Source organism: Microcaecilia unicolor, chromosome 6 (assembly GCF_901765095.1).
Source record: "Microcaecilia unicolor chromosome 6, aMicUni1.1, whole genome shotgun sequence".
In the NCBI taxonomy this organism is placed as follows: Eukaryota; Metazoa; Chordata; class Amphibia; order Gymnophiona; family Siphonopidae; genus Microcaecilia; species Microcaecilia unicolor.
In genome coordinates this window covers 63,607,203-63,620,476 of record NC_044036.1, presented here as the reverse complement: position 1 = coordinate 63,620,476, position 13,274 = coordinate 63,607,203, and the positions used below count along the sequence as shown (strand labels likewise).

Below are 13,274 nucleotides of genomic sequence, written 5' to 3'. Positions count from 1 at the left end.
TAATTTAGGATTGTCAGACATGAAAACAGAGGGAGAAGCCCTCTACACACCTTTGAAGCCTCCAAGGTCCTCTTAAGGAGCATCACTCTCTGTACCCTCATCAGTAGAAATTGCGCGATGTGATACCTACCAGTGAGCTTTCTCAGGAGTAGCTCCCACACTCTGGAAATCACTCCCTGAGGGGCTGTGTCTAACTCAAGACTACCTCTACTCCAGGAAGCAGGTAAAAGCCTGGCTCACAAGTCTTTGATACATATGCAAATAATTATCCACTCATTCTTTATCTGGGTTAGCTTGCCACATACCCTGTAACTTAAGACCAGTTCCTCATATCTTATTCAACTGTACATATAATTTGCTTTCAGTTTAGCTACTCATCTATTTATCCCAATGAGTTTACATCGTGTCCTGTTTATAGATCTCAACTGCACTTGCTCCCTCAGCTATCTAATAAAATGTTTCAATGTATTTGTGTAAACATGAGCATCATATCTGTTATTTGAATGTTCTAATGCATACCTATTAAGATGTTATATTAATATTGTGCCAATCTCATGAGTATCATTATCATATCTTGATTGCCTGGGACCCCACCCAGAACAAGATCATACCTGGTCCTTTATTTTCAGCTCTAGGAGACCAAGGGAAAGAAATACACACACACACACACCACCAAGAAAAAAAAATACAGATCAAAGGCCTTTGGGAGAGAGAATGGAGAGTCTCACATAATGGTAGTGAGGCCACTCAGAACTGTCTCAAAATCCTTCTGGTCCTCTGCTCTTTTATTAAGAATGCATTAAGTCATGAATTAACTGGTTACAGCACAAATCATGGGCCATAAATCATGGGACACAAACTTTGAAAAAATGCACTGGCTAGATTCTAAAGGGCAAAGGTCAGACAGCTGCCAACTATTTTGGTAAAGATCATTATCTTTCTGGTAAAGATCATTAAAATTTGTAGGGATATGGTTATGTTAGATATTATTGCAGCTTTTGATATGCTACATTATTGTTTAATTTTAAAACATTTCGAGGCACTAGGGATTATTTCAGGAATAGTTTATAAATAGTTTTCTTCTTTTCTAGAAAATAGTTTCAGATGAGAGATGGAGCTGGTGATTCAGACTGATTATTTAGTCAATCTCAAGTTCCTCAGGTTTTAGCCCTCTGTGCCTTACTTTTCAATATTTAGATGGTCCAATTATGCATGTTTTTTTGGATGTTTAGGTGTAAGATATCAGCTGTATGTCTATTTTTTATCCCTAATGAACAGGCTTTTTCTGATAAGCTTGCTGTTTTTTCTTATTATGCCAGCAAACAGTGAGATCTTGGCTATCTCAGATAGGTTAAGTTTGAATTTATCAAAGACCCAGGTTTTGGTTTTATCAGATTAGTACTTGTTATGTTCCTGCTACCTTTTGCTTTGAGGGTATTAAAATTCCTATTGATAAAGAGTGGCATTTTCAATACGACGTCCAAATCCGATTTTGGACATTTTGCAAAAATCATCCAAAAATCCAGTGTCAAACATCATTTTCGAACCAACAGAAAATGTCCAAGGGAAGAATGCACAAAAACAAGCTATTGGGATGTCTGAGGGCCAGCAATCTTACTAGTCTGGCCCTGCAGACATCCCAGCAGAGCAGTGGGGCAGCATAGGAGGCACTGTAGTAAACTTCATATAAAAGATCCCAGTTACACATCACATGATAACCCCCTTATGTTGTATGTTGAGCCCTCCAGGAAAAATGTGCTGTACCCAACTGTACACCACTACATTAGTCCTTATGCCTGCAGGTATCACCTATATGTGGGTTCAGTAAATGGTTTGTGATTTTTGGGGTGATCACACATTCTACCACAAGTGTACCAGTTAGAGTGGGATATGGGCCTGGGTCCCCTTTTCTACAGTCCACTGCACCAGTTACTAGGCTACTCGAGGGACCTGCTTCCTGCTGTAAGAGGAATGGCCATTATATCTGCAGCTGTCATAAAGCCTGGTATGTACTGTCACTTTCAGCTCTTAGGGGGGTGGGAAAGGGGTTAGTGGTCATCAGGTCTGTGTGGGCACCTTTTTGGCACTTAGAACATTTTTAGCTAGTCCTTTTCAATAATGACTATTTTGTGCCCTGGGTGTTTTTAGAACGTTGCACTATCACACAAAAAAACGTCCAAATAGCCCATCCTAGTCCCACCTAAAACACACTTCTAACACACCCCCTTGAGATTTAGACAAACTGCATAGAAAAACGTCTTAAAAATTAGTTTTGAGAATAGTTATTTGGGTGTTTTTGTGAAAATACATCCATCTGTTGCTTTATGCCATTTTTTGAACATTTATCTGTTTCAAATATGAGCCCCAAAATATATAGGAATCCTTTTAAATTCTTCTTTACCATTTAAACCTCATGTGAAAGAGAGATTTTTATTTTATTTATTTTTGTTACATTTGTACCCCGCGCTTTCCCACTCATGGCAGGCTCAATGCGGCTTACATGGGGCAATGGAGGGTTAAGTGACTTGCCCAGAGTCACAAGGAGCTGTCTGTGCCTGAAGTGGGAATCGAACTCAGTTCCTCAGTTCCCCAGGACCAAAGTCCACCACCCTAACCACTAGGCCACTCCTAGTGGTTTATTAATATTTTTGTGTCCTTTGCAGGACTTTTTGAGTACTGATCCTTTTCACGTTATGGTACAAGCTTTTATTTTGCCTTTATTTGACTAGTGTAATTCTGTGTTGTTAGGTCTTCCTCATTATTTACTTTTAGCATTATAAGTGGCTCAAAATGTAATAGCATGTCTTATTTGTAGAGTTTCTCAATTTGATCATATTTCACTAGTACCAAAACGTCTTCATTGACTGCTAGTTAGTTAGAGAATCCAATTTGTACTGTTTTTTTCCACCTTAAAATTTTATTATAATAGTTTTGTACCGGTCAGCTTTCACAAAGAACACAACTTGCTCACTCTAGCACGCGCAGGGGCCAACAATTACTGGACTAAGACATCTTGTACAAGCTTATCAGCTACATAAACTCCTCAACAGTATGTGTTTTTTTATAATAGTCCTACAAACAAATTCCACACCCCAAGTAAACTGTGCGCCAATATTATGCACCATCCCCTCTCCCAGCCCCTTCACAATATGAGAATGCCCCTTGGTTCTTCGGGACACTCTCCCTCACCCCCTCCCCCTCTCCTTACTCACCCCCTCCAAGCCCACCTGCATCCTCTAATTCTCCACCATCCTAAATGCGTGCTAATCACTGATGGAATCAAGCCCACCCACCTTTATGTCGCAGAAACCCCTCTCTGCGGTATGCCATAAGGCGCGCCATTTGTATTGACTGACCCAGTTTGCCCTTCCAATCACTTAATGTCGGGGGGGGGGGTCTACTTTCTTCCAATGCTGTGCTATGAGGCACTTGGCTGCTGCCAGCCCCCATCGCAACCATTTGCTCTCCTCCCAAGAATCCCTCTCATTATGTAAACCCAAGAGACACACCAAAGATGACTCAATCAAAATTACCAACGCTTTCATAACAGCCTGCCAAAAGGGAACCACTCTGGGGCATATATGTAAAAATGAGCCCAGTTGTGATTTACACAGCTTGAGCATCATGGACTCTTGGGCAAATGCATGTCAACTAAAGCTCAATAAAGAAAAAACACACTGTCTCATCCTCTCATCCCAACACAGCACGGAGAACCCCATAACTATCAACACCCCAGATTATACCCTCCCTATCTCAGACAGCCTGAAAATCCTTGGCGTTACAATAGACCACAACTTAACACTAGAGAGCCAAGTGACATCCACAGCAAAGAAAATGTTCCACGCATTGTGGAAACTGAAACGCATAAAACAGTTGTTCCCGAGGGAAACATTTCGTAACCTGATACAATCAATGGTACTAAGCCAGGTGGACTACTGCAATGGAATCTATGCGGGATGCAAAGAACAACCACTAAAGAAACTTCAGACCGCTCAAAACACAGCAGCTAGGCTTATTTTCGGAAAAACACGATTTGAAAGCGCAAAACCCCTCCGCAAAAAACTAAATTGGCTCCCAATCAAAGAACGCATTGTCCTCAAAATCTGCACTATGGTTCACAAAATTATCTACGGCAAAGCCCCGGGATACATGACAGACCTGATCAACCTACCAAATAGAAACACATCCGGATCAACACGAACGTACCTAAATCTGCACTACCCAAGCTGCAAAGGACTCAAATACAAATCTACCTACGCATCCAATTTCTCCTACATAAGCACACAACTGTGGAACGCATTACCAAAAGCCTTGAAAACTACATACGAGCACCTAAACTTCCGGAAATCACTAAAAACTAACCTGTTCAAAGGACATAACACAACACTTCCGTTGTATGATTCCCTAATGTGGCTGTGCCACATGAACTTTATCTTACCACAACATCACTTTGTATTTGTTTACACTGGAGTCTGCAAACGCCGCTCTGGTACTATGTAAGCCACATTGAGCCTACAAATAGGTGGGAAAATGTGGGATACAAATATAACAAATAAATAAATTTACACCTCCAGCATAAGCCCGATGTACCCGGATACACCCGCTGCAGTCTCTCCAGTGTGTAATACCATCTGGTGAGGACTTTGTATGCATTTTCCTGCACCAAAACACACACTGAGGCTTTTTGAACCTCCCCACAAATAACTTCCCACTCCTGATCAGAAAAGCAGCATTTTAGATCTTCTTCCCAAGCCCGCTGAAAACTAAATGGCCTGGGATCACATCCCCTAAGAAATTTATGAATCACTGATATTGGTCGGGGCACCCTCCTCAACAGAAGCCACAGTTTTTCTAGACTTTCCAGTTCTTGAGGGTTCTCCTCCCTCCAACCCAGTGTCCCCCACAAAGTGTTGAATCTGTAAATAGGAAAACATATCTCCCCCAGGCAGGCCATACATGGAGCACAGCGTATCAAAACTCTTCATCCTACCCCCCTGCAGCACAGCTCGGAAATTCAATATACCCATTTGTTCCCACTGCACAAATATGACATTTTCTCTCACAGCCCTAAATTTTGGCTCCCATCGCAAAGATTCAAGTATAGCTACCCTATCTGTCTGGCCCCATTTCCTCCACACTTCTCCCCACAGTTCCTCCAGATGCCTAACAAACGGATTTTGTATCCCAGCCAAAATCACTCCCACTCCAGTAGTCCACAAGTAGGAACTCATTGGCCTGTGAGGGCTATACGATTGCTCCACCTGACTAAGAGGCAGATGCACTAAAGCTAAATGAGCCTTTAATGACCCTCCAACAAGGAAAATTTGATCCGTTGCATGCATCAAAGGGCTTTTACCGAGGAAGCCAGCAGCTAACGAAAACGGAATGGAGATGAGCAATTAGTGTGAAAACCCCATTGAAACGACATGCACTAACCTTTTCCGATTGCCTTTACGCAGGAAAAAGGCAGGAAATCTAACGAGAGGTCTGGACCTCTCGTTAGGACAGCTCTGTGCCAGGAAAAATCATTAAGTGAAAAAATAAACAAACTTTGAGCCAATCCCAGCGCATTAGCAGAGCTAAAAGCGCTGTGATTGGTCCAAAGGACGTCAGAAAACACATCAAATAAAAAAAATAAAAAAAGGATCGGGAGGGGGCAAGGGCGCTCATCAGGAGCGTCCTGTATGGACGGCCTTGCCCCCCCCCCCCCCCCGCTGCCCCCCACTTTCCGCCGCTCCCCCCCCCCCCCCGAAAAAGCAAAATGCTAGCTGCACCGGTCCCCCTCCCTTCCTGTTCCTGTGTTCTGCAGAGCTAACTCCGCCTCCCGTCATTCTTCTGCCCCGTGCCCCGCCCCCGCTGCCCCCCCTGAGGTCGACTACGCCGCTCCCCCCCTCCACCGAGACCCCCCTCCCTATTAACGACCCGAGCAGCGCCTCTCACCTCTTTCTGAAGCGCTTCACGGGCAGGAAGATCTATTGTGTTGGTTGTAGAGTCTCCATGACATCTCTTCTTCCCTGGCCTAGGCCCCGCCTCCTTCTTGAGGCGGGGCCTGGGCCAGGGAAGAAGAGACGTCATGGAGACTCTACAACCAACACAATAGATCTTCCTGCCCGTGCAGCGCTTCAGAAAGAGGTGAGAGGCGCTGCTCGGGTCGTTAATAGGGAGGGGGGTCTCGGTGGAGGGGGGGAGCGGCGTAGTCGACCTCAGGGGGGGCAGCAGGGGCGGGGCCCGGGGCGAAAGAATGACGGGAGGCGGAGTTAGCTCTGCAGAACACAGGAACAGGAAGGGAGGGGGACCGGGGCAGCTAGCATTTTGCTTTTTCAGGGGGGGGGGGAGCGGCGGAAAGTGGGGAGCAGCGGGGGGGGGGGCAAGGCCGTCCATACAGGACGCTCCTGATGAGCGCCCTTGCCCCCTCCCGATCCTTGTTTTGGATTTTGCTGACCGGGTAGCCACGTGTATGTGTTGTGGCTTTTTTTTTTGTTTGTTTTTACGTTTGCAGCATGCGCAGAGCAGCCAGCAAAACGCTTGGCTGCTCTGCGCATGATTTAGGGGCCGATTACCGATGTGTATTGTGATTCTTTGATACATTGTACGTTTGAATACCGATCTGAGCATGTGTGACTTTTTTTTTTTGGTGCATTCTTCGTTTTTTAAAAATCGTTAGGGACTTTAACGATTTTGATTTTTTTACGTTTGGTTGCTGCATCTGCCTCTAACTGTTTTCCCCCCCTCCCAGTCTATAATCATCTGCAAATAAACTGTGACAGAAAACCCTGCAGTTGTTTAAGTGTCCACCTCGGAACCGCCACTGGCAGTGACTGAAACAGAAATAACAATCTAGGCAGCCCATTCATCTTCACCACTGTCATGCGCCCCCACCAGGAAAGCCACAACCCCTTCCATCAGGATAACTCCACCTGAATTTGGTCCACGATCCTCCCATAATTTAAACTATACACCAGGGGTGTGCTGGTAAATTTTTAACAACAGGCTCTTTCTCCGGACATAGCCAGCTCTGCAGTTGGAAGGGCCGGGGGGGGGGGAGGGGGAGCAACACTTGCTTCTCTCTCCTTCCTCCCTTCGTGCGGGCACACTAGGCATACCTTTGCTGGCAGCCAATAAATGGACTATCACCACTCCCAACGTCTTGCTCTGAGCAGCATGCTGAAACTTCTCACACATGCTGGAGAAGTCCCAGCCTGCTACTCAGAGCTGGAAACAAGGAGTGGGGAGCAGCAGCAGTCTATTTATGTTGCGTTCTTGAGAGCCTTGGCATTCTCTCAGGTCCTTGAGGCAGGACTGGAGTTCGTGAGCCCTTGGGCCACTGCCGAGAAAGCGGCAGCAGCAGGCAAGACCACCTCGGGACTGGAAACGCAGAAGAGCAGTACTGGAACTCTGGACTGGAGTAGTACAAGGCAGGCAACTAGAACAGACGAAACAGGAACAGCTTCACCTGCACTTAGCCACCGTTCCTCCGGAGTTGAGCTCCGAAGTGCAGGTGGCCAGCAGGACTTGCAGGATAAGGCAGGAACGGAAGATCCAGAGGACCCACCCTGGGTCTAGGAAACACAAGGGAGACTGGACTAGGAACTAAACACAGACAGTGTGCTGCTGCACAGCCACTAGCAAGACCCAGAAGACAGACCAAGGAACACAACGCGTACAGAAGCTTAACAGGAGCAAGGACTAGGGCAGCATACACACTAGGCAGAACGGGGAACCGGGAATACCCACAGGGTAAACCCTCTAGCTAGGTGGAGACAGGATACAGGAATAATCACCCAGGAAAACACACTAGCCAGACAGATACAGGATTCAGGATATACCCTCAGGATATACAAGCAGGGTAGGCACACAGGCTAGGCAAGGCAGGGTTCAGGGTAAAGAGAGCAAACCAGGCAGAACAGGCCAGGGGTCTTGGGCTGGCAGCAGAGCAAACAGAGTAACCAGGAATAACAGGCCAAGGGTCTTTGGGGCAGACAGGAGAACAGACAGAGTAAACCAGGACAAAGGCTTCACCCCAACACAGGGTAAGCCTGGAGCAGAGGCTTCACCCCAAACACAGGGTAAGCCAGGAACAGAGGCTTCACCCCAAACACAGGGTAAGCCAGGAACAGAGGCTTCACCCCAAACACAGGGTAAGCCAGGAAGGACCCGCAGTCCACAGACAGACAGTGGCAGGGAAGACCCCCCACGGAAGGACAACAGAGACACAGACACAGAAAGAAACTGGGCTAGAACCCAGAGAGAGGCTAAGCAGTAGTGCTGCAGACACTTACTAACCTGACCTGGCCTAAGAGCATAACACTTATGCAAAGGCCCTGACTGCAAGCACATCACTTCTTTATGAAGGCTCTCACTGATGAGTCACCAGCAGAAGGACAGAAGCAGGAAGTACACTGACCCCAAATAGAGGCTTGACACACATAGGAAGTGAGCCCACAGGAAAGACAAGCAGGAGCCATCTTGGAAGCTGGCACAGAGCCGGTGGCAGCCATCTTAGATGCTGGCTCCCTAGAGAGGCATAGCCCACACAGATGAGGTCTAGTGAAGCAATCAGGTTCATGCTGGAAGCAGCCAGCACACCAGGACAGAGACAAGACTAACACAAACACAGACAGAAGCCAGCAGAGCTGCTGACCCCCAGAAAGAAGGTAAGGCTGAGGGTGGTCACGGCCATAGACGTGACAATTTACTTGGCTGGCAGGGATCAGCATCCCCACCAGCAAAGTAAAACAGAATTCAGCAGGGGGCCCAAGCCCACATTTTGGGAGCCAGTTGTTAAAGTAGCCATGGAGGGCCCTACTTTAACAACCGGCTCCCAAAATTCTTAAAAACTTAACAACCGGCTCTTGCGAGCCTGTGAGAGCCTGCTCCAGCACACCACTGCTAAACACCCTTCTCAGATCCCTGGGAATCTGAATCCCCAGCTATCGAATGTGATTCTTGGCCCATTTGAAAGCAAACAGTGCTCTCAATCTACTCTCTTCCATGTGGGTTAGAGAAATCCCCAATAGCTCACTTTTATCGACATTAACCTTTAAACCAGCATATCTTTCAAATTCCCCAAGGATCTCCAACACTATAGGTAGCGTCTGCTCCGAAGAGGCGACAAGAGACATCCCTGCCTAGTCCCCCTACCAATTGGAAATAAAGATGTATTTCCCTCATTAATATTAAGGCATGCCTTTGGATCTGCATATAAGGCTGCCAGCCAGGTACCAAAATTATCTCCAAGGCCCATGCGATTCATCACTGCTTGCAAAAACCCCTAATTGACCCGGTCAAAAGCCTTTTCTGCATCTATGGCTAACATAGCTGTACTAGATCGGGATCTTTGTGCCTCTCATATTAAATGATCCATGTTTTTAGGAAGCTCTCAGTCTGTTTATGATCAGTGTTTAACTGGTCTGCAGTAGACTCTACAAATGAATCACCTTACTGTATTGGATTCTCTTTAAGAAAAATCAAAGAGAGCAAGAAAGAGATATGATAGTAGCTTTGTATAGCTTAGTTTGTGCCAGTGTTTTTCAAAATGGGGGGGGGGGTTCTCCCTCTCTCTCTTAACTGGAGAATTATCGGGGGCCATTTTTAATTACTTTGCATTGCAATAGATTCAGGTTAAGCACAGGGAGATTTGAAAAACTGTCTCACTAGGATCCAGTACTAGAACCAAGGTATCCCTTTCTCCAACTCTCCAGTTTCCATCACTAGATAACACCTTCTCGTACAGTTAAAAATAAAATATATAGTCTGAAGTATGTTTTCTCTACATTTAAGGGTGATGCTGGAGACCGAGGGCCTCCTGGAGAAGATGGTGAAAAAGGAAAGGTGGGAATACCAGGAATTGCAGGTTCTGTTGGTGAGCCTGGCAGAATGGGCATGCCTGTAAGTAAAGCAGTTTTCTGATTTCAAAGTAAGCATTAACATCTAATTTGTCTTGATAAACAGAACATCTTTCTCATGGAAAACTAATTATAGCAGTACATTTATGGAAACACTTTGCATGTGTAACTAAATGTTATAAGGCCAATAAATAATAGAAAGAGTCTGTTGTAATTTCTGGGTTTTCTGGGGAAATGTTTGAGCCCTCCCCCAACTTATTACCTCCTTGGGCTTCACGTTTCTTTCTCTCAGCTCAACCTAGCTTAGTTTATCTTGAAACCTTGCCTCTAGCAGGTTCAGCCCCCAACTTTCTCAGCCCCTTCTCCAGGGTAGACACCTCCCAGCCTTCTTCCCCTGCTCCCACTCCACTCTCTTTTCTCCTCTTCTTTTTTTTCCTATCTTCCATAATTCTCTTCCCATCCCAAAGTTTTCTCTACCTCTTGTCTCACTCCCTAATTCTCAGCAAAACCCCCAGATCTCAGTCCCCAGGGTCTCTTTCCCTCCTCCAGTTGCATACCCCTAGCTGTAATTCCTTCCATTTAGGCACATACTCCTAACCTATCTTTATTCTTCCCTTCAGGCACATATCCCCCAACTCTCAGGCGTATACCTCCAGTTTATTCTGCCCACCCCCTCCCCTAATACAACCACTACAGTAAAGGGAGAGGTGGATTTGATATACTGATTTTTGGTGCTTCAACCAAAGCGGTTTACATTTTTTAAATTATATGCAGGTACCTTCTCTGTCCCTAGTGGGCTAACAATCTTAAGTTTCTTTGTACCCGAGGCAGTGGAGGATTAAGTGACTTGCCCAGAGTCACAAGGTGCTGTAGGGCAAATCAAACCTAGTTCCCCATGTTCTCAGCCTTCCTCACTAGCCTCCCATCTTGCCTTCTCCCACTGTGGTACACCCCTTGGCTTGCTCTTCCTTCCTACCCTTGCCCTAACATGACATAGTCCTGGTTTGCTCCACTTCCCCCAGCATGCGCCAACCTCTCCCAACCCCACCCCAATCATACAGCAAGAGGAAGAGACAAATGACTTGCACTTCAGATGGCATCCTCCTTCTCTGCCACTTATCTTCCAATTGCTGGTTAAAAACTATGCAGGCATCCAGTCCCACATAGTTCAAATCAATAGTCAGGCCCAGGATGATAGAGAAGGAGGACAAAGCCTGGTATATCCATTCACCATCTTGTCTTGCAAAGCAGTGGGGGAAAGAGAGAGAGAGAGAGAGAATACAGACAGCAACCATTTTGCTGCATCTGCCTCCTACCCTTATGCAGAATTCTGCTTAAGTTGGTAATTCTGCACAAATTCTGCATTATGCGCTCGTGGAGAATTCCATCAAGATTAACATGATCATACTGTAAAAACTGATATATTGCATATAACCTGAAATTAGAATAATACAATTCATCTTTTTTTTTTTTGCGTGGTATGACATCCCAGTATAAATTGATATGAAAGCCCCTAATTTGTGATATTACATTAACATTGCAATCCTGATAGAATTTTGAAAGCATAACCTCAGGATACATTAATCCATCTCTAAAAACTATTGGTCACTGTTTATAGACCCACTAATTTGAATTGGGATCACATTGTCTAGTTGTTTCCAAAGTAAATAATTATTCAGATAATGTTACTATGTAAAATATTTTAAACTGCCTGGGCATTCAACTGTGGTTTAGAGAGGTGGTATAAAAGTTTCATAAATAAATATATTGCCTTGTAAAATTCTTCCACCTTTCTACATTTTTCACATTGTCTAAAAATAATGTACTTCAAAATTACAGTAGAAATTTTACAAAGGTCTAAAAATGGCAAACATGAAGCTGCCAAAAGAACTCTGAGCAAAGGTATTCAAAAGTACAGCTTTGAGAAAGGCTATAAGAAAATATCAATGTGTTTGAGTGTCTCTTGGAGCACTATTAGATATATCACAGTAAAGTGGAAATAGTTTGGCATCACCGAGACACTGCCATGATCATGCCATCCCTGTCAAAGGCTGTAGCTTTGAGTTAACAAAACTGCAGAAGAAGGTTACTGTGAGGCCTAAGATTATTAGTATTGTAAAAGTACCTATTATTCAGCAGTTTCAAGATTACTCCACAGCCATGACCTGTATGGGAAGGTGTCAAGAAGGAAGGTACTATTGAAGAAAAGTCATACAATGTGCTGAATAGAATTTGCAAAGGGTCATTTAGAGGACAGGGTAATTCTATAAAGTACACACTAAGTAACACATGTAAATGGCAAAATTCCACATAAGTGCTATTTTGTAAATACATGTGTATCTTACATTTAATTTAATATGAGCATTTGTATTCCACTTTACCAGTTTAGTGCACTGCAGATTCCAAACCAAAAATCCTTATAGGAATTTATCGTCCATAGTTTAATGTGTAAAGGGGAAAAGGATATTGACAGGAGTGTACTACTGTCCGCCTGGCCAGGATGAACAGACGGATGCAGAAATGTTAAAGGAAATTAGGGATGCAAACTGGGCACCACAATAATAATGGGTGATTTCAATTACCCTGCAAAATCCCGGAATGAGTAGAATATTATCAGAAATTATCATACAGTTCTACCCTATATTCAACGTGTTTGTGGGTAACTATGACAGGCAATAATGAAAAAAAGTGGAGAAAAAAAGAAGACCTCAGAAACTTCGGAACTTCCTCGTTCTTAAAGGACACGCCTTTTATATAATGAGGGAACCACTTCAATCATACGTCTTCAAAAAAAACTCCACTACAACAAGTTCATTTTATGGAAACTGAGAAAACATCTGTGTAAGGCTGGACATTATAAAAACTTATGGAGACATTGGCATCAAAGATAAGTATTTTTTCCAAGTTTTTGTTTGATGAAAATTGAGTCTCCACACAAGTGTTTGTAAGGGTACAATGACATGGTTTTTGTGAACTTGCTATAGTGAAGTTTTTTTTGAAGACGTATGATTGAAGTGGTTCCCTCATTATATAAAAGGCGTGTCCTTTAAGAACGAGGAAGTTCCGAAGTTTCTGAGGTCTTCTTTTTTTCTCCACTTTTTTTCATTATTGCCTGTCATAGTTACCCACAAACACGTTGAATATAGGGTAGAACTGTATGATAATTTCTGATTTCAATTACCCCAATATTGACTGGGTAAATGTAACATTGGGGCATGCTAGGAAGGTAAAAATCCTTGATGAAATCTAGGACTGCTTTATGGAGCAGCTGGTACAGGAGCCAATGAGAGAAGGAAAAATTCTAGACCTATTCCTTAGTGGAGCACCACATGATCTGGTGCGGGAGGTAATGGTACTGGGGACGCTTGATAACAGTGATCATAATATGATCGGATTTGATATTAACTTTGAAGTAAGTATACATAGGAA

The 13,274-nt window shown here is 44.3% G+C and overlaps 1 protein-coding gene across 2 annotated transcripts in view; it reads left to right on the top strand.

The window, feature by feature from the left end:
• The window catches only part of COL24A1 (collagen type XXIV alpha 1 chain), an 804,368-nt gene that overhangs the window by 585,888 nt on the left and 205,206 nt on the right, over nucleotides 1-13,274 (top strand). For both annotated transcript variants that reach the window (XM_030205800.1, XM_030205801.1), the window contains one exon: nucleotides 9,781-9,888. In XM_030205800.1, the coding sequence (XP_030061660.1) occupies nucleotides 9,781-9,888 (108 nt within the window). The remainder of the gene's footprint in view (nucleotides 1-9,780; nucleotides 9,889-13,274) is intronic.